This window comes from Scyliorhinus torazame, chromosome 19 (genome assembly GCF_047496885.1).
Source record: "Scyliorhinus torazame isolate Kashiwa2021f chromosome 19, sScyTor2.1, whole genome shotgun sequence".
In the NCBI taxonomy this organism is placed as follows: Eukaryota; Metazoa; Chordata; class Chondrichthyes; order Carcharhiniformes; family Scyliorhinidae; genus Scyliorhinus; species Scyliorhinus torazame.
In genome coordinates, this window is record NC_092725.1 from 103,918,258 (window position 1) to 103,944,891 (window position 26,634).

Sequence of the window (26,634 nt, forward strand, 5' to 3'; positions counted from 1 at the left end):
GCCCTGCCCCATAAGCCTGACCCGCCCCTGTCCATTGTTAACATCGAACCCCTTCCCCCCCTCCCAAGAACCCCCCCTACAAAAACATCCCCCAACATCCATCCCTCCACCCCCTCTTGCTCGCCTCGTAGGCCTATCCAGGCTCCAACGTCCACAGCCCTCCTCTCACCTCACCCCCGTTCACTAACTGACTTTAGTTAGCTAGCGCGGTTGGCTCCCCCCGCCAAGACCTCTCGCCCCCTTCCACCCAGTCCCAGAGAAAGAAATACCAAAACAAACCCAACAATCCAACCCCTACAATTCACTAACATAACATTTAACCGTCGCAACACAGAACGCCGTTAACTTGAACTCTGTAACAATGCAAAGAGAAGTAAATTTCAATACAAATCAGTAAAAAGAAAGTTGTAACATTTGTACATTTTCCAGCCGCTCAAACACAGTCCACAGTCTCTCTTCCAGTTCCGCTCTTCACGTCTGTCCCAAGCCTTCTGCCCTCACGAACGCCTCAGCCGCCTCCGCTGTCTCAAAATAAAAGTCTTTGGCGTTTATGTTACTCTCAACTTTGCCGGGTACACCACACCAAATCACACCCCCTTCTTGTACAAAGCCGCCTTCACTCGCCCAAATGCCGCTCGTCTTTTTGCCAACTCCACCGTCAAGTCCTGGTAGATCCGAACCGCAGTACCATCCCACAGCACCTCACGCTCCTACTTCGCCCAGCTTAATACCTTCTCCTTCATGCAAAACTTATGGAAGCAGATAATTACTGCCCTTGGCGGCTTGTTCACTTTGGGCTTCGGCCTTAATGACCGATGAGCTGGGTCTAGCTCGTACAGGGTGAGGCTCTCACCCTCCCCCATCAGCTCCGCCAACTTCTTTGCGAAGTATTGCGTTGGCCTTGGGCCCTCTGTCCCTTCGGGCAAGCCCACAATTCTCGGATTGTGCCACCTTGAGCGGTTTTCCAAGTCTTCCAGCTTTGCTCGGAGTCCTCTGTTAACCTCCACCACCCTCCGCAGCTCGTCCCCCATAGAGGTGACCTGGTCGCTGTGTCGTGTCACGGCCTCTTCCACCTCCTTCATCTTCTCGCCCTGCTCTCTCACCTCGGCCGATGCCTTTGCCACCTCCACCCTCATCGGGCCGATTGCCTCCTCCACCAATGACCTCAACACGACCGCCGTCTCTTCCCTCAAGGCCTCCATGTGCCTCGCAAACTGTTTTTCCAGCTCCACCGCCATCACCTCGGTCATCTTCTCCACCGTAAGTAGTGCGGCCCCGCCTTGCAGTTCGGCTTCCGCCATCCTGTCAATACTTTTGCTCGTCTTCTCCTTCTGCGGCGAACCCGCATTTCCTCCTTTCTTCGACGCTGCTCTTCGCATCCTTTAGCGGCTTATTGTTTTTTATCTTCTTTCTTTTCACCTCTCACCCCCTTCACCCTCCTGTCCTTCACCAATCTGACATTCCTTTTTTGAAAAAAAAAAGGGGGGAGAGAAAAAAAAACTTTCACCAAACTTCCTTAAACCTTCTTTCTTTCTCCTCTGCATTCACCCAGAGCTCCCCTGGGACCAGGCTTCAGCCTTCTTTCTCCTTCCTAGGTGGGAGCCATCCGACGTGGAGCACCCTCCCAACATGGTGCCCTGTCCTCAGGCCTGCCGCCTCAGCCTCCTCGTAGCTCCACCCCCACTGCTCTAACCTGCCGCGCCGGGCCCAGCGCCTCAGCCCCCGCCGCCCGACACCTGCGCGGGGTTCTTCGCCGGTTTTTAAACCGGCCCCGCTGGCTGCTCGTGACGGCCCAAATGGCCGACGATAGTCGGGGAGTGCGTGAGGACTCGGGGATTTCCGCGAACTGTGGCCACCGGCGGGAGCTCTTGTTGTTGCAGCCGCCCTGTGCGCCCACGCCACCGGAAGTCTGTTAATGGGTTTTCATGTTACTTTTGAACTAAATCAATAGATTATGTTACAGTATCCTTTCATTCCCTCCAGAGTGAAGACCTTACAAAATACCATGTCATTTTGGGTCAAAAGTTAATGGAACGTGATATGCGCAACGGGATGCACCGGGAGACAATGTTAGGATTTTCCTTTCAAGTTGGCTTTTTTCGCAGGAATGAGCAGGTATGTGGATGTACTGTACTTCTATCAGTTTAACACATAGAGTATACTTCACAGATGGGAGAAGTTAAGTTTGAGGTGCTTAGGGCATGAATAAGCATTTCAATGGCAGCAGGGGAGAGATAGGGGTGGAGGTAGGCAATGGTTGAAATACTATCCATTAAGAAATGTGGGGCAGAAAATAGCCCAGCTGGCCCACCTAACATGACCCATGCAATCATCATGGTGAGTGCATCAAGAATCAGGTATTCCCCACCCACTGGAACCATGGATACTCCTGGGGGTGGGAAAAAAATAAATTTGGGCCAATGAAGGTGGAAGAAATCAAGAAAAGTCCTTACTGACTCATTTAGGACATCAAAACAAGTTTAGAAAACCACATTGATCCTAACTCTAGAGGGCGAACTGTACCTCATACAAAAACAAATCGCTCATAAAGATTTATAATGAATCAGTGCTGACTGCATGTGCTATCAACCTGTTATTAGGGTCTACTGGGGAAAATAAATCACATAACTTCCGACCTAGTTACACCCTTACATACTGAGCCATACTGAGGGTATACTGTGGTTGAATGGGAGATGGTGACTGGCTTGGTGAGGACGTTTTGAGAAACCGCAGCAACAGCAAAAACAGAAGGAACAACAACCAATTGTTTCAACATTTGTTTGAGGGAAAATGTTGGAAGTTATTACTGACTGGAAATTTTCAAGGCAACCACTCAGGGAAATAAATCATGTTTGACCAATTTGAGTTCTTCAAAGAAATGGATAAAGGGGAACCACTGGAGATACTTAGATTTCCAGAATAAGGTCCCACATCAAGAAGCTCACAGTGTTGGGGTAACATATTGGCATGGATAGACAATTGGCTAGCTAACAGGAAACAGAGAATGGGGGCGTCATTCTCCGACCCCCCGCCGGGTTGGAGAATCGCCGGGGGCTGCCGTGAATCCCGCCCCCGCTGGTTGCCGAAGTCTCCGGTACCGGATATTCGGCGGGGGCGGGAATCGGGCCGCGCCGGCTGGCGGGCCCCCCCGCTCGATTCTCTGGCCCGGATGGGCCGAAGTCCCGCCGATAAATTGCCTGTCCCGCCGGCGTGGATTAAACCACCTTTTGAACGGCGGGACAAGGCGGCGTGGGCGGGCTCCGGGGTCCTGGGGGGGGGCGCGCAGGGCGATCTGGCCCCGGGGGGTGCCCCCACAGTGGCCTGGCCCGCGATTGGGGCACACCGATCCGCGGGCGGGCCTGTGCCATGGGGGCACTCTTTCCCTTCCACCTCCGGCACGGTCTCCACCATGGCGGAGGCGGAAGAGACTCCCTCCACTGCGCATGCGTGGGAAACTGTCAGCAGCCGCTGACGCTCCCGCGCATGCGCCGCCCGGGGATGTCATATCCGCGGCAGCTGGCGGGGCAACAAAGGCCGTTTCCGCCAGCTGGCGGGGCGGAAATTCCTCCGGCGTCGGCCTAGCCCCTCAATGTTGGGGTTCGGCCCCCAAAGATGCGGAGCATTCCGCACCTTTGGGGCGGCGCGATGCCCGTCTGATTGGCGCCATTTTGGGCGCCAGTCGGCGGACATCGCGCCGTTTCGGGAGAATTTCGCCCTGGGTATAAATGGGTCATTTTCTGGTTGCCAAGATATAACAGTGCTGGGACCTCAATGTTTTACAATTCATATAATTGATTTGGATGAAGGAATAGAAGGTCTGGTTACTAAATTTTCTGACGACGCAAAGATCGAAGGGAAAATAAGTCGCGGAAAGGACATAAGGGAGGTTACAAAAATATACAGATATATTAAGTGAGTGGACAAAGATCTGGCAAAAGGAATATATTATGGGAAAATGTGAAATTCAATTTTGGCAGGAAGTATATAAAAGAAGCAAGTTATCTAAATGGAGAGAGATTGCAGAGCTCTGAGATGCAGGGAAATCCAGGGTCCTAGTGTATGAATCACAAAAGGTTAGTATGCAGGTACAGCAGTAATTAAGAAAGGTAATAGAATTTTATTGTTTATTGTGAGGGAAATTGAATATCAAATTAGGGAGGTTGTCTTATGTTGGAAAGGTTGGACAGAATAGGCTTGTATTTGCTGGATCTTAGAAGAGTAAGCGGCGACTTGATTGAAACATATAAGGTCCTGAGGGGTCTTGGCAGGACGGATGTGGAGAGGATGTTTCTCTCTTGTGGGACAATCTGGAACTAGGGGTCACTGTTTAAAAATAAGATGCCCATTTAAGACAGGGTTGTGGAGAATCATTATCTCCGAGGGTTGTTCATCTTTGGAACACTCTTCCTCAAAAGATGATAGAAGAGGAGTCTTTGAATATTTCTAAAGCAGAGGTAGATAGATTCTTGATAAGGAATGGGGTGGAAGGTTATTGGGGGTTAGACAGGCATGTGAGGTTGAGATTACAAGCAGATCAGCCATGATCTCATTAAATGGCAGAGAAAGCTCGAGAGGCCAAGTGGCAGCAACAAAAATAACAACAACAGCATTGTAATGCCAAGTGGAAAGCTGGAGGAGGAGCAGCTGGGATTAGATTGAATTGCTGAGAGAGCTGGGTAACAAATTCCTTCCAGGGTAATGCGCTGGAGGTAAACAGCGAGCAATAGTTGGTAAGGGTGGGGAGAAAGTTGTCAGAGATGGTCATTATAATGACCAATATTAATCTCCCAACCAAAGTCATTAAGAAAAATAGATGATCTGGTCATATTACTGTTTATGGAAGCTTGCTGTGCACAAATTGGCTGCCGGATTCCTACATTCCAACTTGTAACTAAACTTCAAAAGTACTTCATTGGCTGTAAAGTGCTTTGAAATGATGTGAGGTGATCATGAAAAGAGCTATGTAGATGCAAGTCTTATTCTTGCTGTTGACGTTCTTTCTTTATTTCAGAAATTATGGGCTGAATTTTACAGGCGGGGGGGGGGGTTATTGCTGACCCCTCCACCCCTCCCCACTGAAGGAAATTTGGTCACAAAACAGCCGACTTTATAAAAGGCCAGTTCACAGCAATGCTAAGCTGACAGCATCCTAAACAAGCCTAGGGTTGGACTTCCGCCCTTCAGGGGAAGAAAGCTCTGCCCTTAAGAGCTGCCGGTGAATCTGATTTGCCGGCAGCTCCTGCAGTCACAGCAGCACCAGAAGACAGTAGAGGGATCGGGCACCCTAGCGGGGAGCAAGAGGGTGGGATTATAGAGTTATGGAGACCAGGAGAGGAGGCACAAAGCGGGTTATGATCTTGGAGCGGAGGAGTGTGGGGAGGTGTCTTCAATGTGCACAGGGCATGCGCCAAAGTATGTACCTCCTCCCACTTATTGCCCTTTCACTAACTTCGCTGAAAGAATTGCCTTCCTACTCTTGCCTACCTTCCATTGCGCAGCGATTATGTCAGTGGAGGTGGGTTGAGTGGTAGGCCTAGGAACGGGCAGGTTAGTGGGTGCCTTAATCCCATACTATGGGGAATGGGTCAGGGGTGGGCAGGAAGTGGTGGCTACCCTCCTGTCATATATCACATGCCCCTTCCCTCACTGAAAACACACCTGGCCGGGGAGGGAGGGGGGCATAAAGCCCCAAGACCACTAAAGTAATGAGGCATCTTTGACATGCACAAGTCCTGGAATAACCTTCGTGACTCACACCTCTGATTGATTGGAAATTGAAGTCTTGCCTCACCTCAGCGCGCAGTGCTTGACCAGACATAGGGGTTCAAGTCAATTAAAGTATCACTTAGAAATCAAGAGTTTGCAGTTAATCCAACTTACATTGTCAAAGTCTGAGTTAAAGCATTTAAATTTGTAGGAGTTATTTCTTGCTTAAACTCTCAGGTGTTATCGGAGTTGTCTTAGTTATTTTCTGTGTTTGTTGTGGAATGGGTCTCACGAGTCTCTATGATGATTGCCAATGGAAACAGTTTTGTCTTGTTCACTCTTCATCAAGACCATTCATGATTTTGAAAAGCTCAAATAAATCTCTCCTGCGATAACAAATTGTTTATCGTTGCAGCTTTTTGTGAATGACGCACCAGTCAATTTCACTGACGTGGAAACAGACAAAGGAGTGATCCATGGACTAATGAGGGTTCTGGAGATCCAGAAAAATCGCTGTGACACCAATGAATCAACAGTGTTGCAGGCAAGTGACAAAATGGGTTGAAGCTGGCGGTGCTCCTGACCCTGGAGTGGGGCTTAACCGACACCCTCTGACTCAGAGGCATCAATGCTGCCAACTAAGCCACAGTTTGCACCAAGCATACAGTTACATTGCATTTTAAAACAAGGGAGAAATATGACCTGTTAGTAAGAACAAGGTTGAGGAGGTCACTCCCGAATGGTCCAATAGCTGATATGTGTGCGGTCCTTTTGTTACAATCCTAGCTGATGTCCCTACTCTACAAGTAGGGTGTTACCCTGCTTGATCGATCCTAACTTTTATTTTTTGCTTAGAAACATGCAGGGTGCCTACTAAACAGAGTCACAGAAACGGCTGATGAACTTTTAACAAAAGAATTTATTAAACAAGAAAAGAGTAACTATTTTACACAGCTCCTTCACCCCATTATACCTATATACATATTTGTAGGGGTAACACCAGTTAAAAAACCTATTTTATACTCTAATGTTCACAGCAAGTACATAGTCCATGTAAACCAGTCAGTGAACTGTGGTTAGACACCCCACATTCTGAAACCAGGGGCGGGATTCTCCCACAATCAGCGGGAAGGCCCGACGCCGGTGCCAAGAATGACGCGAACCACTCCGGCGTCGGGCCACCCGGAAGTTGCGGAATCCCCCGCACTTCCGGGGCCTAGGCCGGCGGCAGAGGGGTTGGTGCCGCGCCAACCGCCGCCATGGTCCCGCGCATGCGCAGAACCGCCAGCGTGTTCTGGCGCAGGCGCAGAACCGCCGGTGTGTTCCTGCGCATACTCAGGGGGGTTCTTCTCCGCGCCGGCCATGGCGGAGCCCTACAGAGACCGGCGCGGAGGGAAAGAGTGCCCCCACGGCACAGGCCTGCCCGCAGATCGGTGGGCTCCGATCGCAGGCCAGGGCACCGTGGGGGCCCCCCCGTGGCCGGATCCCCCTGCACCCTCCCCCCCCGATGACCCTGCTAAACGGCGAATAGCCAAGACCCGCCGTGATGGACCATGTCCATTCCACGCCGGCGGGACTGGCTGAAAACGGGCGGCCGCTCGGCCCATCGGGGCCTGGAGAATTGCCGGGTGTGCCGCTGACAACGGCCCCCGACCGGCGGGGCATATACCCCGCCCCTGCCCGCAAACTGGCGCCGGAGAATACGGCAGCCGGTGTCGGAGCGGCGGGGTGGGATTCATGCCCCCCTCCCCCCAGGGATTCTCCAACCCGGCGGGGGCCGTAGAATCCCGCCCATAGTGTCAGATGCCACCCAAACACATTCTACGGATTTCTCAGCAATTCCCACCGGATCCTTTGCATACTGTGAGATAAATGGTCTCACTGGAATTTTTTCTTTCACATGAGGGTTTACAATTTCTGCTGTCAAAGTACACACCTTGGATTTCTCTCCATCGCTTTTTCTCCGATGTCTTGACCAAGGATCCACCTCCAGGGTTTCCAACTCTCCTTCTGGTGTCCCTCGCTCCTGGTTTTCCCTGTGCATTCAAGATTCATCTTCCATGCAATCCCTCAGATACCCAGTCATGCCAACAGAACACCACTGTTTCGCAGGCCAGTAGTAAGGAGTCATCAACCTTTAGGTCTCCCTGGATACCTGGCTTCTCACAAGCTCTCTGCTGTCCTCCTTCACGATCCTGCGTGTTCCAGTAGTTTCTCTGGACTGGTATTTCCTTCTGGGCTACCTTGTTCCAATTGAACTAATACTGCTTTATGTTCCCCTATGGCCTCTCTGTTGCTCGGCAACAGCCCAGTTGTGTTTGCTTTAAAGTCATAAACATCATTAAAATGCGGACATCTGAACAAACCCACAGACTGAAGTCTTCTTCACACAGAACTGCATAAATATAAGTTAAGCTTAAACTTAAAACCATGTCTTATTCTCAACATCTACAAATACAAACATAACTTATCTAAAGCTATCACTATTTTCTAATACAATCTAGCTCCAAAACAAATGGCTATTCCAATGCACTCCTAGCTGATCTTCCACTTTTCTAATCTTTGTAAACTTGATATCATCCGAAACTCATCTGCTTGTGTTTTAAGTAACTGCAAGTTGCATTCACCTATCACCCCCTGTGCTTGGTGACCTATGGTGGCTCCCAGTCAAACAGTGTTTTAAAATTGTCACCCCTTGTGTTCTAATTCCTCCAACCCTCCCTACCTCTGTAATGTCCTTGGGTCCCACAATATTGCTGGATATCTATGCTCAGATAATTCTGGCCTCTTGAGCACCCTCTTTGTATAATCAATCTTCCATTGATTGCCGCCCCTTCAGCTGCCATGGACATAAGCTCTGGAATTTTGAAAAGAGACACTTGTTGAAGATTTTAGTCTCCCGCTTATCAGGGCAATCACAAGGATACCAATGTCAGGGGGAACAACAATTTTATACTGTATGAGCAGAGGGTGCTGATTGGTTGGCAAGAGGACTCTGATTGGTAGAGGCTTGAGCATGGAGAGGGCACCAGATAAAGATGACTGGTAGTTAACTGCCAAACACTGTTTGAAAATTTAAACTAGGCAACTTGACTCTGATTGGCCACAGCATTGCTCTGAGGAATGAACCAGTGAATGGCTATCACTTATTTTGCTTAGCTGTAGCTGGCGCAATGTGTGTACATGTTCTTTCTGTTGGCAAAGAACAAGATCCTGTGTATTAGTATATTGGATTGGATTGGATTGGATTTGTTTATTGTCACATGTACCGAGGTACAGTGAAAAGTATTTTTCTGCGAGCAGCTCAACAGATCATTAAGTACATGGGAAGAAAAGGGAAGAAAAGAAAATACATAATAGGGCAACACAAGATATACAATGTAACTACATAAGCACTGGCATCGGATGAAGCATACAGGGTATGGTGTTAATGAGGTCAGTCCATAAGGGTCATTTAGGAGTCTGGCGACAGTGGGGAAGAAGCTGTTTTTGAGTCTGTTTGCGCGTGTTCTCAGACTTCTGTATCTCCTGCCCGATGGAAGAAGTTGGAAGAGTGAGTAAGCCGGGTGGGAGGGATCTTTAATTATGCTGCCCGCTTTCCCCAGGCAGCGAGAGTTGTAGTTGGAGTCAATGGATGGGAGGCAGGTTCGTGTGATGGACTGCGCGGTGTTCACGACTCTCTGAAGTTTCTTGCGGTCCTGGGCCGAGCAGTTGCCATACTAGGCTGTGATGCAGCCCGATAGGATTCTTTCTATGGTGCATCTGTATATACTTCCAGTAGTTGTACATGCAAATGCGCTGCACTGCGAGCCCAACTGTCAATACTAAATCAGTTGTCAGCGTACTTCTTAGCGCATTAAGGATTGTTTAGCAAATGCTGTCCAATCGCAAAATTAAATCTAGTTTTGGACACTCTGTTTTGAGTTTTGCAATCACGGGCTGGTTGAATACAGGTTGTTCCTTTCCAGTTGTGAGCAATGGAAGGGGCATGCTGTTTGATATGATCCACCAGTCTTTGGAGCATACAGCTTACATAGCTGGCATCACACTGGCAAGAAATTCATGGACCACATTACTCATTTGTGTGATTGGCAGAATGTCTTTTTGGCTTGACAGCAGCATCTTGTTAGTGGTGAATACCACACGTGCTTCCTTTTGCGTAGAAGCAGGGTGAAACTGATGAAATACCTTGCCCTTCCGCGGTAATCTGACGTAAATTGGGCACTTTACAGTGCCAGAAGTGACAGCATGAGGTTCGTCCATGTGTTTACACGCTATAAAGTGCAAAATGATCTGGTCATGGAAGCCATTAGCCCACAGGATGTCGTTGATGCTCCCTATTCCATCATCAAGCTTATATGATGAGCAGGTGGCTTGGGTCCTATTTACAAGGTTGCTGATGCGGCCAATCTTATAGCACGTGGAACTGTAAGAATTTCAATGTGCGTATTGACCAGTGAAGGTAGGCTTTCGGTAGTCCATGGTAGAGAACCCGCTGGCAGATTTCTCAACTAGTACGTCCGGGAAAGAGAGTTAATTTGACTGCTCTATTTTAGAGATAAATTTGAGTGCAGGATGAAGCCCATTTAGACATGCAAGGGAATTATTACATGTTGCTACAGATTTAAATATAGCAAATGCTTCATCCACGTATCAGAAATAGGTTAGGTGTCATTCCTTTGAAGACACATTTCTCATGGAACCCAATAAAGATGTTTGAGAGAGCTGGGCCTAGCGGGGATCCCATGACAACACCATCTAGTTGTGTATACCTCGTGTCATTCAAGCTGAACTCAACTGAGTTGATAAGCTCAATGAATACTGATTCACGCAATGGTGGCGGATCTAGAGTGCCACGATATAGCGCGGCAGTGCAAATATCTATGGCTTCTGGGATTCTCTCACTACACCTCTCCACCTCTCTTCATCACTCACCTCCTTTAAGACACCCCTTAAGACACATTTCTTTGACCAAACCTTTGGTCATCTGAACTAGAATCTCCTTAAGTTGCTCGATATCACATCTTGTCTCATAACGCTCCTATGAAGCATCTTGGGAGTACTTGTTATGTTAAAGGTGTTATATAAATATATGTTGTTGTTGCTATTGTTCAAACAGTTTATGCTATGATCCCATACAATAAACTACTTGAACCATATGCCTTAGGAAGGTGTACAAGGGTAGTTACACAATGTGCTAACAATTACAGTTTTGAATCCAAGAGGCCTATTCATTAAAATGCCCTCAGAATGTACTTCTCTCACATTTACCAAGAGGAAGCCCCCTCTTCCAGATAGCTGGCCTCTGTGGAAAAAGCAAACACCTCAGATGACCACCTTCTGGCACAGACTCTACCCGTGTCAATTGCAGTGAGGTGATCTTTCCCCTAACCATGCAGAGTCCGGCGGATTCAATGGAACTACTGGAGTCATTGGGCCACAAATTCACTGGGGCGGTTGGAACAGGAATGGACAGCTCATTGCCTCAAAAGCCTGTTCTCTCATTCAATTTGATCATGGCTGCTCTGTATCGGAACTCGATTTACCTACTTTTGTACTCTATCCCTTAAAACCCTCCTGAACAAAAATCTTTCAATCTCGGTTTGGAAATACCCCATTAATTTATTAGCCTCAGCAGCTTTTTGCAAGAGTGCATTCCAGATTTCCATTACCCTTTGTATGTAGAAGTGGCTTCAAGCATCACCCCTGAATGGCCTGGTTCAATTTACCTTTGTTGGGAAGGAATGCAGGTTTAGTTTTACAATTGTTTATAAAGATAAATATTTGTGTTTTTTGTTTGAAGGGCAAGTGTATGAATTGCCAACATGAACCTGAATGCCCTTCTGGATTTAGCCCTGCGGTAAGTATTGACATTTTGTGTTGGAATTTCAGAAAAAGTTATTCCATAATTACCGCGCACAACTCTTATGTTTTAATTCAAAATTTATTATTTGCCTAACGCAGGTGGGGAAAAAGAAGAACTGTATATATGTGCGGTACCTGCTAGGGAAGAGGTTAATGCATCTTGGTTGTCTGACAAACTGTGTGAAAACTGTGATTGTGAGTAAACCTGATTTGGAATGTATTTGGTGGCAATGTACATTTTCTAATTAACAAAATTCAAGTCTCACATTAGTTTTGCAAAATCGAGTTCCACAAAATCTGGCAATTTTGGCTTCTGTCAATAGCAACATAGCCATACTGAAAGTTTGGGCTGGAGTGGCAGGGGTTTCCTCTTCCCCTATTTTAACCCCAGCACTTACCTGGTCAAGGCCTTGCTGTAGTACATTACAGATTCAGGATTCTCCTGCAACTTGAACATGGCCTCCGTCATGCTACCGCAGTGCTCACGGTTCACCACCCCACCGGAACAGTGATGTCACTATCGGGTTCTCAGTTGTTCCTGGGAACAATCACCATCCCAGGAAACTAGGTCAGTGTAGTAATGAGGCAGTGAGTGGATTTTCCATACTAACTCTCTAAGGTTAGGGAAAGGTAAACCCAATCTTTGATGCTACTGATTGTTTGAAAGTAGTTGCCTCTCTGTCTTAGCAAGGGCTGTGGCTACGTTATAGATCACTCAGGGAGTCCAAGTTGCTGTGGCAACATGGACTTTGACATGCATGTTGTAGTCTGGGGCTATGAACAATGATGGTAGAGGCTTCAACATTCTTTCCATCCCAGCATGTGAGACCTGTATTCCATCCCACAACCAGGGATCTCTCCTGCTCTTACCACTAGCCATTGGCGTGTATTGGAAGGATTTGCAGATTAACCTGTTTGGCTGCATTACGAAGACACCTTCCTTGGCCAACAGGTCCTGGGGTGGGATTTGAGCCCAGAGCTTCTGGCTCAGAGACAGGGGCACTACCTACAGTGCCACAGGACCTCCTCTCCTCACCAATTATTCCTCCATTGTAAGCTTTCTAGGGTATACACTTGAACCTTTCTTCTCAGGTGTATATTGAGGGGGACCAGTGCCCATGAAGATCATAAACTCAAATTTTAAAAATGCCAATATTCATTAATGGTACCGCTGTCTCTATTTTAGTGTTTGGTGGGTTTTTTTCAGACACGAGAGTGTTGTACTGGTTATTTCGGAAAACAATGTCAAGCGTGTCCAGGAGAAGCTACAAACCGGTGCCTTGGAAATGGCATTTGTCAAGATGGTATTAATGGCACAGGGACATGCGATTGTGAAGAAGGATTCGCAGGGACAGCATGTGAGACCTGTGTTGCTGGAGAGTATGGAATACATTGCGATCAAGGTGTGTCCTAAGGCCGTGCCATTATCTTAGCTGATTGGTTACTAGATTGTCCCCACTTATGCAATGATTGCCTGTGGCCATTACCAAGGTAATTCCACTATCCTCACACAACAGTATTGCCTCAATTCTTCAAGTAACTCTCCCTGAGAACTCAGCTCCAATTGTTTTAACAATATTACAAGAATTGCAGAGAATTTAAAACACAGAAATAGTCCATTCTGTCCAACTGATCCATGCTGATGTTCATGACATCAGGAGCAGGTAATTCAGCCCCTTAAGTCTGTTTGGCCACCATTCAATACGATCATGCCTGATCTGATCTTGGCCTCAACTTCACTTTCCTGCCCGTTCTCCATAATCCGTCAACCCATTACTAATTGAAAATCTGTTTATCTCCTCCTTAAATTTACTCAAAGTCCCGGCATCCACCGCACTCTGGGATAGTGAATTCCGCAGATTCAATAGATGGCCACCCCCGCCATCGCAAAACATGGGGGCGGAAGATCCAGCTCTTTGCTTTTCAATTGATGCATGACTTCATCCCTTATCTTCTCTCCATAATCTCCTCCAGCCCTTCATGATCCCTGCATTTCTTCAATTCCTGCCTCTCGCACATATTCAGTTTTAATCATGTCACTATTGGTGGCTGTGCTTTCAATTACTGAAGCCCTGAGCTCTGGAATTCCCTCTCTAGCCCATTCCATCTCTCTACCTCCCAACGTCTCTTTCCTCCTTCAAGATGTTCCTACCTCTTTGACCAAGCTTTTAGTCATCTGCTCAATATTAGTCCTGTTTGATAACGCTTCTGTGAAGCGCCGTGAGATGTTTTAAATGCAATGCAAATTCAATCGTTGTTGTAACACTTAGTAGTCAGAGGAAATCCCGCTCCACGATGTTTTAAATGATCTCCTTACTTTGCGCATGATAATATGGGAAATTATTCATACCCTTCGGTCGCCGTAGAACACCACAGATCAATTAATTAATTTAGAACTGTAGGATTCTGTAGACAAACACAGAAATGGTTGTGTGCTGGTTATAGTACTGAGCTCATGGCAAGCTGTGTAGTTGAATTCAATAAATGTACTCATTTGTGGTTTAGCTTCTGGAGAAATAACTTTGAAAGGTTCCAAGATCTTGTGAAAACCCAACTGGTTCATTGAATGCTCTTTGGAGAACCTGCCGACACCATCTTGACCAGGTCTGCACCTCATTTCGGGCCCAACTGGTTGACCCTTTGAAGTGGCCTAGCAATCCACTGGGTTATAAAAGCAGCTGCTAGCCAGCGTGGAAGGACATTGTGGCCTAGCTCACCTCCCCAGAACAAGTATATTCTTAAAAAGCAATCTGCTCTGCATAAAGCGAGGCGAATAACCCGTTAGGCTGTTGGTTTAGGGTTGACAGAGAAATGTTCTCCATAACGTCAAGAGAATTCCTTGCTTTTCTTTGGATGTTGCTATGGAACCTTTCACGCTTATCTGAACAGAGCCTTGCTTTAATCAGACTAATTTCCCAATTGAGCATTCTCGATGGGATTCACATCTGTAGGGTGTGCTAGTTGGAATATAATGGGCTCAGAGATCCTGATTTTACATCCATTTAAATGAAAATCGAGTTCTAAGAGCTAACATATTCCCAACCAGCTGCTCCTGCAAAGTGTGTTGCTCCTCCCCCGATGCCTCATAGAAAGATATATCTTTAGAGGTGGGGTACCCCTCAGTATTGCAGTGGAAGGTTAGCCGAGATGATACACTTATTTCAATAAGGACACGGGGAGTCCACACAAGTAAAATAAAGAACTTTGATTTATTTACAATTTTGGTATTTGTACATCCTGTTCGGTATTTGTACATCCTGTTAGATCCCTACCGGCTCTCTTTCTGGATGGTGCCTGACTGGCCGACCTTTTATAAATTGCTAAATGGAGTTCCCCCGCCTCTCAGCAGGGGAGTTCGCACTCCCCGAGAACCTCGGGGAAGATAATCATTCCTCGCCCTGTAAATCCCGTGAGGGATATTACACTATGTCCTGAAATGAGGCTTGAAGCTACAAGCAACTGAATGTAATAATAATAATATAATAATCTTTATAGTCACAAGTAGGCTTACACTAACACTGCAATGAAGTTACTGTTGTGATGATGTGCATCAATGTAAATGCATGTAGACTAGCTAGACACTAGAGGGAGCACCAGAAACATCACACACACACACACTCAACCAATAGATGAGTTAGATAGGACACGACCAATGGACATTCACGATACATACAGAGGTGACACGACCACAAGAGGGCATTACACCAACCCATATATAAAGGACACCACACACATGATCTGCCTCTTTCCAGTGGAGACAGTCAGTGAGTAGAGACACAGGGTTGATTCAATATTACACCCACCACGTGGATTGCAGCAACTGGTTAGTCTGTCTGGGTAGCTATCGTAGGATTAGCAGTAGTGTCGAACCCGAGTAATAGAAGTGTAAATAGTTTAATAAACGTGTTGAAGTTATCTCCACGTCTGAACCTTCCTTTGTCAAGTGCACCACAAGGAAGCTGCTTATGTTACACCTAGAACATAACAAATCAATTGTGAAAAGCCCCTAGTCGCCACATTCCGGCGCCTGTTCGGGTACACTGAGGGAGAATTCAGAATGTCCAAATTACCTAACACCACGTCTTTCAGGACTTGTGGGAGGAAACCGGAAACCCACGCAGGCACGGGGAATACGCGCAGACTCCGCATAGACAGTGACCCAGCCAGGAATCGAACCTGGGACTCTGGAGCTGTGAAGCCATAGTGCTACCCACTATGCTACCGTGCTGCCCACGATGTGGCAGTGCTACCAACTGAGTTAAGCTGAGACTTTAGAATCCTCTTCAGCTGCTGGAGTGAAAGGCTCCAACTGTGGCTCTTAGGAACTGAAACTTAGTTTTTCTGTTCAAAATGGCGCTACCTCTAGGTTTATTCAGAATTATGGAGAATATACAGCACAGAAAGAGGCTGTTCAGGGCAGCCAGTCAATAATGGCACTCAGGCTCCATCAATATTTCTCCATCCTACCTCATCTGACTGACTCTATCAGAATGACCCTCTGTCCCCTTCTCTCTTTGTGCTCATCTAACTTCTCCTTAAATACATCCATGTTAGTCACCTCAATCTCTCTTTGTGGTAACGAGTTCAACATTCTTCTCACTCTTTGGGTAAAGACATTTTTTTCTGAATTCCCCATTCGATTTCTTGGTGACAATCTTAGCTTGATGGTCTCTTGGCTGCAAATGAAAGCATTTTCTCCCTGTGTCTGCACAATCAAAACTTTTCATAATTTTAAAGACTTTGCTTAAGCCACCCCTCACATTTCCATCTTTTTGTGATGATTTCAACCTCCAAGCGAATTGCTTTATATTGCCGTTCCATTATCATTATCACAGGGTCAAGACTTAACATGATGTCCAGATGACAATCGCTACAAGGAGTGCAGCACGGGTCCACAGAGAAAGTTCACCATAATCTTCTCAGGGCAACCAAGGACAGATAATAAGTGCAGCCTGGCCAATATAGTCCATATGACAGGAACTTTAAATAAATGCTCATCATTATACCACAGGATGTTTCTTAATTACTTTTGCATTTCTATAATTGTTATTATATTAATTACTTTCTAGAATGTAGATGCACTCATGGCAAATGCAATGAAGGAATCCAAGGGGATGGTTCTTGTGATTGTGAGTTTGGATGGAGAGGAGTCAACTGTAACACTCGTAAGTTTGAATTCATTGCATTGTCCACTCGAAAAACAATAATTTGTGCTTGTATCAGAGGTGTTTCAGCACATTACAATGAGGAATTGAGGGGGATGAACATTAGTCTCATCATAACTACTAGTCCATAAGATAGGAAGGTGAACTGTTTTGTTCTGGTTGCTGAAACGATCAGACAATATTCTACCGCAAGTTTTGGAGAGGAAGCTGTAACACGGGGCCTACAGGGTAAGAATGATTGATCTTGGGGAGTACGACCTCGAATGATACAGAAAGAGGCCATTCAGCTGATCGTGCCTGTGCAAACACTTTGGGAAAAAAAAGTCCAGTTAATCCCACATCCCTTCCTTTTATCCACAACCTTGAAAATGTTTCTTTTTCAAGGGTTTCCCCTTTATCTGTTAGCTTATCAACAGTATGGCTTCATCGCTGTATCTGAAACCAGCTGACTGGCTGAAAGTATGACATTTAGAAAATGGGACCTGGAACCTCAATGAGCGTTACATATAGGTTCAATCCCAGGCCTGCAGGGGAAACACATGGGGCGAAATTCTCCGTTATCGGCGGAAAGTCCGCCGATCGGCGCAAAAAACGGCGCAAATCCGACTTGCGTCACGTCGGAAAAATGGGTCGATAGTCTCCGGCCCGAAATGGGCGAGCAGCGACGTAATGGGATCCACGCTTGCGCAGTGGTTCACGCCGTGCAGCGTCATACGCGCTGCACGGCGTGACGGCTCATAAGGCCATGCTGCTCCCCCCCACCCGACCGGAACACCCGACCACAACACCCAACTGGATGGCTGGCCGTCGCTCAGCCCCGAGGTTCGAGTCACGCGATGTGGAGGCGCTCATGGACGTGGTGGAGCAGAGGAGGGACGCCCTGTATCCCGGGCACGGCCGCAGAGTTGCCCCACGCCACAGCCGGCGTCTGTGGAGGGAAGTGGCAGAGGCCGTCACCGCTGTGGCCCTGACACCACGGACAGGCACCCAGTGCCACAAGAAGGTAAACGACCTCGTCAGAGCAGGCAGGGTGAGCCTCCCCATATCCCCCCCTCCCCCATATGCCCCCTCCCCCATATCCCTCCTCCCCCATATCCCCCCTCCCCCATATCCCCCATATCCCCCTCCCCCATATTCCCCCCTCCCCCATATCCCCCCTCCCCCATATCCCCCATAACCCCCTCCCCCATATCCCCCTCCCCCATATCCCCCCTCCCCCATATTCCCCCTCCCCATATCCCCCCTCCCCCATATCCACCCTCCCCCATATCCCGCATATCCCCCCTCCCCCATATCCCCCCTCCCCCATATCCCCCCTCCCCATATCCCCCCTCCCCCATATCCCCCCTCCCCCATATCCCCCTCCCCATATCCCCCCTCCCCATATCCCCCCTCCCCCATATCCCCCCTCCCCCATATCCCCCCTCCCCCATATCCCCCTCCCCATATTCCCTCTCCCCCATATCCCCCTCCCCATATTCCCCCTCCCCCATATCCCCCCTCCCCATATCCCCCCTCCCCCATATTCCCCCCATATCCCCCCTCCCCCATATCCCCCCTCCCCCATATCCCCCCCTCCCCCATATCCCCCCTCCCCCATATCCCCCATATCCCCAAGTGAATCCAGCCCTAACCTTAACCTCTGCAATGCACGCGCAACCGATGGCGTGCATTCATATACCTGCCTAACACTGTTGCCTTTTACCCCTGCCCCCCCCCCCCCCACAGGAGAAGTGCGCACACAACAATAGGGAGCTGTGAGGACTGGAGGAGGGCCCGCTGATGAGAGGTCACTGACCGTACACGAGGAAAGGGCCCTGGAACTGGCTGGCGGACCTGAGGACCAGGATGTTGCTGATGCAGAGGTCGGGGGTGTACTAGCGAGTGAGCCACCGACAGCCCGTCCCCATATCCCCCCTCCCCTATATCCCCCTCCCCCGTATCACCTGATCACTGCCTGATGTCTAACCATGCATGCTTCATTGTGTATCGCAGGACCAAACGTCCAGGCACCCATCCCCGCAGATGCAGACCGCCCGCAGGATGCCCCTCGGAGACCACAGGAGACGGAGAGACCCGCACCCTCCAGCATGCGACGCCCGCAGGATGCCCCTCGGAGACCACGGGAGACGGAGAGACCTGGAGCAACAGGGAGACGACACCCCCGTCACGTGCGGGAACGACCACCCAGCGACGAGGGGGGCAGCCACAGGCCCCCGTCACATCCGAGCCAGGACACCACTACCCAGGACACCACTACCCAGGACACCACTAACCAGGACACCACTACCCAGGACACCACTACCCAGGACACCCCTACCCGGGACAGCACTACCCAGGAAGACGAAATACCGGACAGTGACTCAGAGTGGATGGGTGGAGACGAACCCCCACCCCAAAGTGCCATGGACTCAGAGTGGAACGAAGAGCACGACACAACGCCACTGCTGTCACCAACACCCTCCACCATCGCAGAAACACTCACCACGGTTGGGCACTTTAGTGATGAGGCGTCTGGTACACTCACTGGTGCGCACAACACAGCCGTCCCGGTACAGCAGGTGGAGGTAGGAGCAGCAGAGGGACCGGGCGGTCGGAGGGCAGCCCAGCCCAAGCGAACATCTGCCGCCCAGATGGATCCCGGGTTCCTGCAGTTACCACACCCACACATAGATTCGATGCAACCACCGACCCGGAGACGAGCGAAGAGGGTGACGGGCGGCTTGCGGCGGCTGCGGTCACAGGTGGAGGAGTCCACCCGCGTCCCGGAGCTGGGAGTGGTGCCGGTCATGCGTGCCACCCAGGCCGACACCGCACGGGTGGCGTCCGCGGTGGAGGCAATGGGTGCGACGGTGTCAGACACGGGGAACGGTTTGCGAGGCCTGGGGCCTTCCGTGCAGGCGACGTCTGTGGCCCAGGAAATGGCTGCCCTCTCACAGGAGGCCATGAGCCAGTGCCAACGCCAGATGGCAGAGGCGCTCAACGCCATAGCCCAGTCTCAGCAGGCCATGGCCCAGTCTCTGCAGGCCATGGCCCAGTCTCAGCAGGCCATGGCCCAGTCTCTGCAGGCCATCGCTGAGGGCATCGGCGCCAGTGGCCATGTGCGAGCCGGCGTCGCACTGTCACAGACAGGGTTTGCCAACCCCCTGGGCTCCATGGCTACAAACCTGCAGACCCCTGTCGATACCAGCACGGGCCTCCAGGACTGGCAGCGCCAGATGTCGGGGGGGCGTCGGATGGCCAGTCCGTTCGCATCCCCCACCCATGTAGAGGCCTGGGGGCCATCGGGCACCCCGAGGGAGGAGGAGGTGGTGTGGTCCGTCCCGGCTCCCTCTGTAGGGGAGGTCCCGGTACACCGCGACACCTCGGACTCCCCCCCTTCCGTCCCAGGTGCATCGGGTGGGCAACGGGCAGGACAGGCTGGCAGCTCGCCATCCCAGTCGCCCGGGCCGCAGCCTGGCCCATCTAGGCCAGGACGCCCCAGGAAACGGCCGCCAAAGGGATCCAGTGTCAGAGGGCAGGAATCACAGGAGTCCACCTCCAGTTCTGCTGTACTGTCTGGGGAACCACGTAGACGTAGTCAAAGGGCCCGTAAGGCCAAACAATTAGACACTGAGTAATTTGGCACGGGTGCAGGGCACAGATGAGTTTTAGGGGCTAGGGCACGTGCATGAACTCCTTTGGTTATTAAAGTCAATGTTACACCTACCGAAGCTGCCTTTGTGCTCTGTCCAAAGTGTGCGGGGGTGTCATGTACGTTGAGCGCAAGTGTGTGTGTGAGGGGTGGTCTTACCTCAGCCCCAGGTGAGTCTGCCCCCTTCCCCCTGGGCCGCCATCAACATCCCCCGGGCAGAGGACGGGACCGTGCGCTGCAGTGTCACAGCCGCATGCAGGGATGGTCCGGGTGGATGGTGGTACTGTGGCCATGGGTCAGACATAGTCCAACGATGTAGAGCCAGGAGCTCATCGCAGGGCGGGTTGTCATCATCCTCCATGGCCTGCGATAGACACGCTTCCACCTGCAACTGTGTGAGCCCGGCCCGTTGTGCCGCAGGTGGATCGGCAATGGGGGGGGGGGGGGGGCTGGTGTGCATGCGGGTGGGGTGGGTGGGGTTGGGGAGGGGGGTGAGGGTGCTGGGTGGGTGGATGGGTGGGGGGTGTGGGTGGTCGGCTGTTGCCATGGTGTGCGGTCTGTGGCCATACTACCCGATTCCCACGCCCATCTAGTCAGTGAAGCGGGCGTCTATCAGTCTGTCCCGTGCCCGCTGGGCCAGCCGGTAACGGTGGACAGCCACCCGCCTGTGTCTACCCCGTCTGCCCTGACCATTGCCCCCATCCCCCTCATTTGGGGAGGACTGGGCCTCTTCCTGCTGCTCCTCCACTCCGCCCTCCTCTGCCTGCGGCACATCGCCCCTCTGCTGGGCTATGTTGTGCAGGACGCAGCACACCACAATGATGCAGCCGACCCTATCTGACCGATACTGGAGGGCGCCCCCAGAGAGGTCCAGGCACCTGAAATGCATCTTCAGCACGCCAAAGCACCTCTCGATCACTCCCCTTGTCGCTACATGGGCATCATTGTAGCGGTTCTCCGCCTCATTGCGTGGCCTCCGTATAGGCGTCATCAGCCACGATCGCAATGGGTAGCCCCTGTCGCCCAGCAACCAGCCCCTCAGCCGGGGATGGCGTCTCTCGTACATGCCGGGGATGGATGACCGCGACAACACGAATGAGTCGTGTACACTGCCTGGGTGACGGGCGCAGACGTGCAGGATCATCATGCGGTGGTCGCAGACCACCTGTACGTTCATCGAATAAGTCCCCTTCCTATTAGTGAACACGGCCCTGTTATCTGCAGGTGGCCGCACGGCGACGTGCATCCCATCGATCGCGCCCTGGACCATGGGGAACCCGGCCACGGCAGAGAAGCCCACGGCCCGGGCATCTTGGCTGGCCCGGTCCACGGGGAAGCGGATGTAGCGGTGCGCCATGGCATATAGGGCATCTGTCACTGCCCGTATGCACCGGTGCACCGATGTCTGCGATATGCCGGACAGGTCCCCACTCGGTGCCTGGAATGACCCCGTTGCATAAAAGTTCAGGGCCACCGTAACCTTGACGGACACGGGGAGAGGGTGTCCCCCGCCAGTGCCACGCGGTGACAGGTGTGCCAGCAGGTGGCAGATGTGTGCCACGGTTTCCCGGGTCATCCGGAGTCTCCTCCTGCATTCCCGGTCCGTGAGGTCCTGGTATGACTGCCGGGGCCGGTACACACGGGGCGCCCTCGGGTGCCTCCGTTGCCGTGGGGCCGCGACGTCCTCCACCCCCTCCTCGTCCTGTCGGTCAGGTGTCCCCCCAGCCTGGGCGGCTGCCGCCTGCCCCTCTGCGACAGCCTGCGCCGCCTGTCAGCACGCTCCTCCTCCTCCTCCTCATCCAGGGCAACATAGACATGAGCGGCTGCCACCACGGATGCCAACATCGCTGGATGATCTGAAAACATGACGGCCTGGTGGGGGGGAGGGGAACGACGACATGTCATCATTGCCCATATCCCCTCCTCCCCCCAGCCAGGTGGCATGGACCGCATGGGTCCAACTGTTGGAGGCTGGCACCTGGCCAAGTGGACCAACTCACTTGCCTTCCCATCCCCCTCCTCGGCACGGACCCCCCCCCAACCTCCACCCCAGCACGGACCCCCCCCAACCTCCACCCCTGCACGGACCCCCCCCCCCAACCTCCACCCCGGCACGGACCCCCCCCCAACCTCCACCCCAGCACGGACCCCCCCCAACCTCCACCCCGGCACGGACCCCCCCCCCCAACCTCCACCCCAGCACGGACCCCCCCCAACCTCCACCCCGGCACGGACCCCCCCCCCCCCAACCTCCACCCCAGCACGGACCCCCCCCAACCTCCACCCCAGCACGGACCCCCCCCAACCCCCAACCTCCACCCCGGCACGGCACGGACCTTCCCCCAACCTCCACCCCGGCACGGACCCCCCCCCCAACCTCCACCCCAGCACGGACACCCCCCCAACCACCACCCCAGCACGGACCCCCCCCCAACCTCCACCTCGGCACGGCACGAACCCCCCCCCAACCTCCAGCCCGGCACGGCACGGAGCCCCCCCAACCTCCACCCCGGCACGGCACGGACTCCCCCCCCAACCTCCACCCCGGCACGGACCCCCCATCCACCTCCCCGGCACGGACCCCCTCCCGGCACTCCCCCGGAGCCCAGCCTACTCTAACCACCCCCCCCCCCCCCGCCGCACACACACACACACAACCCAAGACACACCTCTCCTCACGCATTCAGACTGCGGCCACGCCATTGCCTGCCCAGAGCCAACCCCCCAGGCCGTCACTCACCTCCACGCTGGTCGGCGTGAGCCTGGAGCACCGGGTCACGCCGATGAAAAGGAGATTTGATTCACGTCGACGTGAACGGTCATCACGTCGACGGGACTTCGGCCCATCCGGAAGGGAGAATATCGGCAGGCCGAAAATCGGCTGCCTTGCGCAGACCCGTGACATTCTCCGCGGCAGCGGCGACATTAACGCCCCGCCGACTTTTCTCCCTTCGGAGACTTCGGCAACCGGCGGGGGCGGGATTCACGGCAGCCAACGGCCATTCTCCGACCCTCTGGGGGGTCGGAGAATGACGCCCATGGTGCTCAACGACAAGATTCATTGCAACAGTTCAACTGCAAACCTCCCCCTTGGCAAGATATCTTATCGCCATTAGACCAACGTAAGGAACAAGATACAAGGAAAGAATTATTTAACAAAGTGTTACAACCCCCGCGGAGGTCACGGGGTGTGGACCATCCGGACTTCCCCTTCAACAAGGAGAGTCCACTGAGCATAGAAACCCTGGACTGAGTGTAGGTCAGTGATATCAAGAAAACTCATATAGTTTGGACATAGTGATACATACACAAGGGGAGTGTTTGAGAAAAGAGGTAATGCAAGGCAAAACCTGATTAAGCAGCGGTTTGATTGATATGTTCAAGATATAAGGAGAATTGATGGGAAAACAGAGAAACGTTTCCACTTCTGGGGAGTCCAGGACTGGAGAATATAACCTAGACCTTACAAGAGTGAAGATAGGAAACACAACTACACACAAAGGGTGAAAGATGTTTGGAATTTTCTTCTGCAAGTGCAAATTGATGCTATTAATATCAATTAGAAATATTTGTTAACCAAGGGTATTAAGGGATGTGAGAAAAAAGTGGGTATGTGGAGTTGGGTCATGGATCAGAAATAATTTCATTGAATGGCAGCACAGATTCAAGGGGCCAAATGGCCTACCTTTGTGTATATATTCTTATGGTTGTGAGATATTGAACTCAGGTCCTTCCTGTCCTCTCAGGTCGATATAAAAGATTCCAAAACACTATTTCAAAGATGAGCAGGGACATTCTGCCTGGTGTCCTGGTCAATATCTATCCCTCAAGTTAAGATTTCAAAATGGATTATCTGGTCATTATCACATTGTGGGACTTGTGGAAATTGACACCGGGTTCCCTGCATTACAGCACTACATTCCCCCCGAAAAGTGTTTAGTTGGCTATAAAGTGCTTTGAGGTGCCCGGAAGACATGAAAAACACTGTATAAATTCAAGTTCTTTATTTTTATAACCCCTATGTTCAGCTACCCAAGAAAACCAACAAAATCCCAAATTTATTTTTTAAATTTAGAGTACCCAATTAATCTTTTCCAATTAAGGGGCAATTTAGCGTGGCCAATCCACCTACCCTGCACATCTTTTGGGTTGTGGGGGCGAAACCCACGCAAACACGGGAAGAATGTCCAAACTCCACACGGACAGTGACCCAGAGCTGGGATTGAACCTGGGACCTCGGGGCCGTGAGGCAGCAGTGCTAACCACTGTGCCGCTGTGCTGCCTCAAAATCCCAAATATGATGTGATTTCTCTCCATCTATTCACTTGTATTTATATATACACATTATCACATGCTCAGGATATCCAAACGTGCCTTACAAAAAATGAACTGCATTTTAAAATCCTAAATGAAGAGAAAGTTTGTCACTTCCTTCGCTGAAGCTTTAAATTTACAGCACTTTCCAATCTGTAATGGTTCTGCCGTACACAGCAATTGTATTCTGACTGACCTGCGCTCACTTAATGGTCCTTAGCAGCAGAATATTACGCTATTACACTGTGCTTGGTCTGGCAGACATTCCCATTGCTGTAAAATATATCACCTGACTTACCGTGAGTGTTGTTGTGGAAGCAACAGGCAGTCAGTCTGCCCACAGCAAGACCCAACTAAAAAAAAACAAGCCTGTTTTCAGTCAATGACAAGGGGTTTTGTTAGTTCATGCTTCTCATCTTCCAGTCATGCCATAGCGACTTTGCAGGCAGGTCTCAGTTTAGTAGCTTACCTGAAAGATGGCACTTGTGACAATACAGCTGTCCTTTTAAAAAATAAATTTAGAGCACCCAATTCATTTTTTCCAATTAAAGGGCAATTTAGCGTGTTCAGTCTACCTACTCTGCACATCTTTGGGTTTTGGGGGCGAAACCCACGCAAACACGGGGAGAATGTGCAAACTCCACACGGACAGTGACCCAGAGCCGGGATTGAACCTGCAACCTCAGCGCCGTGAGACTGCAGTGTTACCACTGCGCCACCGTGCTCCCCTTCAATACAGCTGACCTGCGGCAGTTCATTGTAAAGGCAGGCTAGGCCGTGTGCATAAGTCCATACTTGAATGTGGAACCAGTTGACTCAGAAGTGAAAATATCTGTGTTCGATAGTGTTACGGCTTTTCCTGTTATTTACTACAGTAAGATTTCTTAGATTTTGTTTAATGATGTGAATCAGAAACGTCAAAGTATTAACATCTGGGCTGTGCCTATGATTTTTATTTTCAGGAATCACCGATGACCAGTGCAATAAACTTTGTCATTCAAGTGCCAAGTACGTGTCCTTTGGCCATCTTCTGTCGGTAACAGAGCACTTTCGAAATTAATGAAATTCATTGTTCACTAATGTATTTGCTGTTGACACTCTGACCTTTCACCCTCTTGCACAGCTGCATCTCTGAAGCAACTGGCAACTGGAACTGTAAATGTGTGACTGGCTTCAAAGGCAATGGCACGTTCTGCGAAGGTAAAATTGAACTCTGAGCTCTCACTCACTGAACCTCTTTGGATATTTCCCTGCACACAGATTATTTCTCTTATTATATTCCTTTTTTCAAGAAATATGTTGATTTAAAGAAATTCATAATACTCAATACAAACCAGAACAATCAAAAATAGAGGGAAAGAGAAAGACATAACACCACCTTATAAAAAGGGAGAAGAGCACACCTAATTAACGTAAATACAAAGAGCAACCTAAACCCCCTAACAACTGACGGTGACTAACTCCTTGAAAAAGGAAGTAAATGGTTGCCATCCTCAATAGAACCTCGCCTCTAATGGTGAACTTGGCTTTCTCCAAATGCAGAAATAACATTCAGTCACCCAGTCAAGCAGAGGCACTGGGTGGAGTGGGAGACCTCCGACCGAGCAATATTCGTCTCCAGGTTATCAACGAGGCAAAGGCAAGGATATCCATTTTTACCCTTGACCGTATCACCGGTGAATCCAACACCCCAAATATGGCCACCACCGGACACAGACCCAAATCTACATGGAGTATCTTCGCGTGGTGTTAAAAAATGAAGTTCAGAAACCTATAAGTTTGAGGCAGGATCAGAACTTATGCGTATGGTTAGCTGGCCCCAAAGAACAGCACTCACACCATCCTCAACACAAGGGAAGAACCCGCTCATCCTTGCCTTAGTCAAGTCCTATTCAATACCTTAAACTGAATCAGGCTCACCCAAGCACATGAAGACGTGAAGTTGACCCT

The 26,634-nt window shown here is 50.5% G+C and overlaps 1 protein-coding gene across 1 annotated transcript in view; it reads left to right on the forward strand.

Annotated features, from left to right (window-relative positions):
* Positions 1-26,634, forward strand: part of LOC140396386 (stabilin-2-like) — a 246,525-nt gene that overhangs the window by 118,436 nt on the left and 101,455 nt on the right. Inside the window, exons 34-41 of the mRNA XM_072484967.1 lie at positions 1,984-2,115; positions 6,122-6,250; positions 11,510-11,566; positions 11,671-11,766; positions 12,779-12,974; positions 16,641-16,736; positions 25,647-25,692; positions 25,808-25,884. Of these exons, the coding sequence (XP_072341068.1) occupies positions 1,984-2,115; positions 6,122-6,250; positions 11,510-11,566; positions 11,671-11,766; positions 12,779-12,974; positions 16,641-16,736; positions 25,647-25,692; positions 25,808-25,884 (829 nt within the window). The remainder of the gene's footprint in view (positions 1-1,983; positions 2,116-6,121; positions 6,251-11,509; positions 11,567-11,670; positions 11,767-12,778; positions 12,975-16,640; positions 16,737-25,646; positions 25,693-25,807; positions 25,885-26,634) is intronic.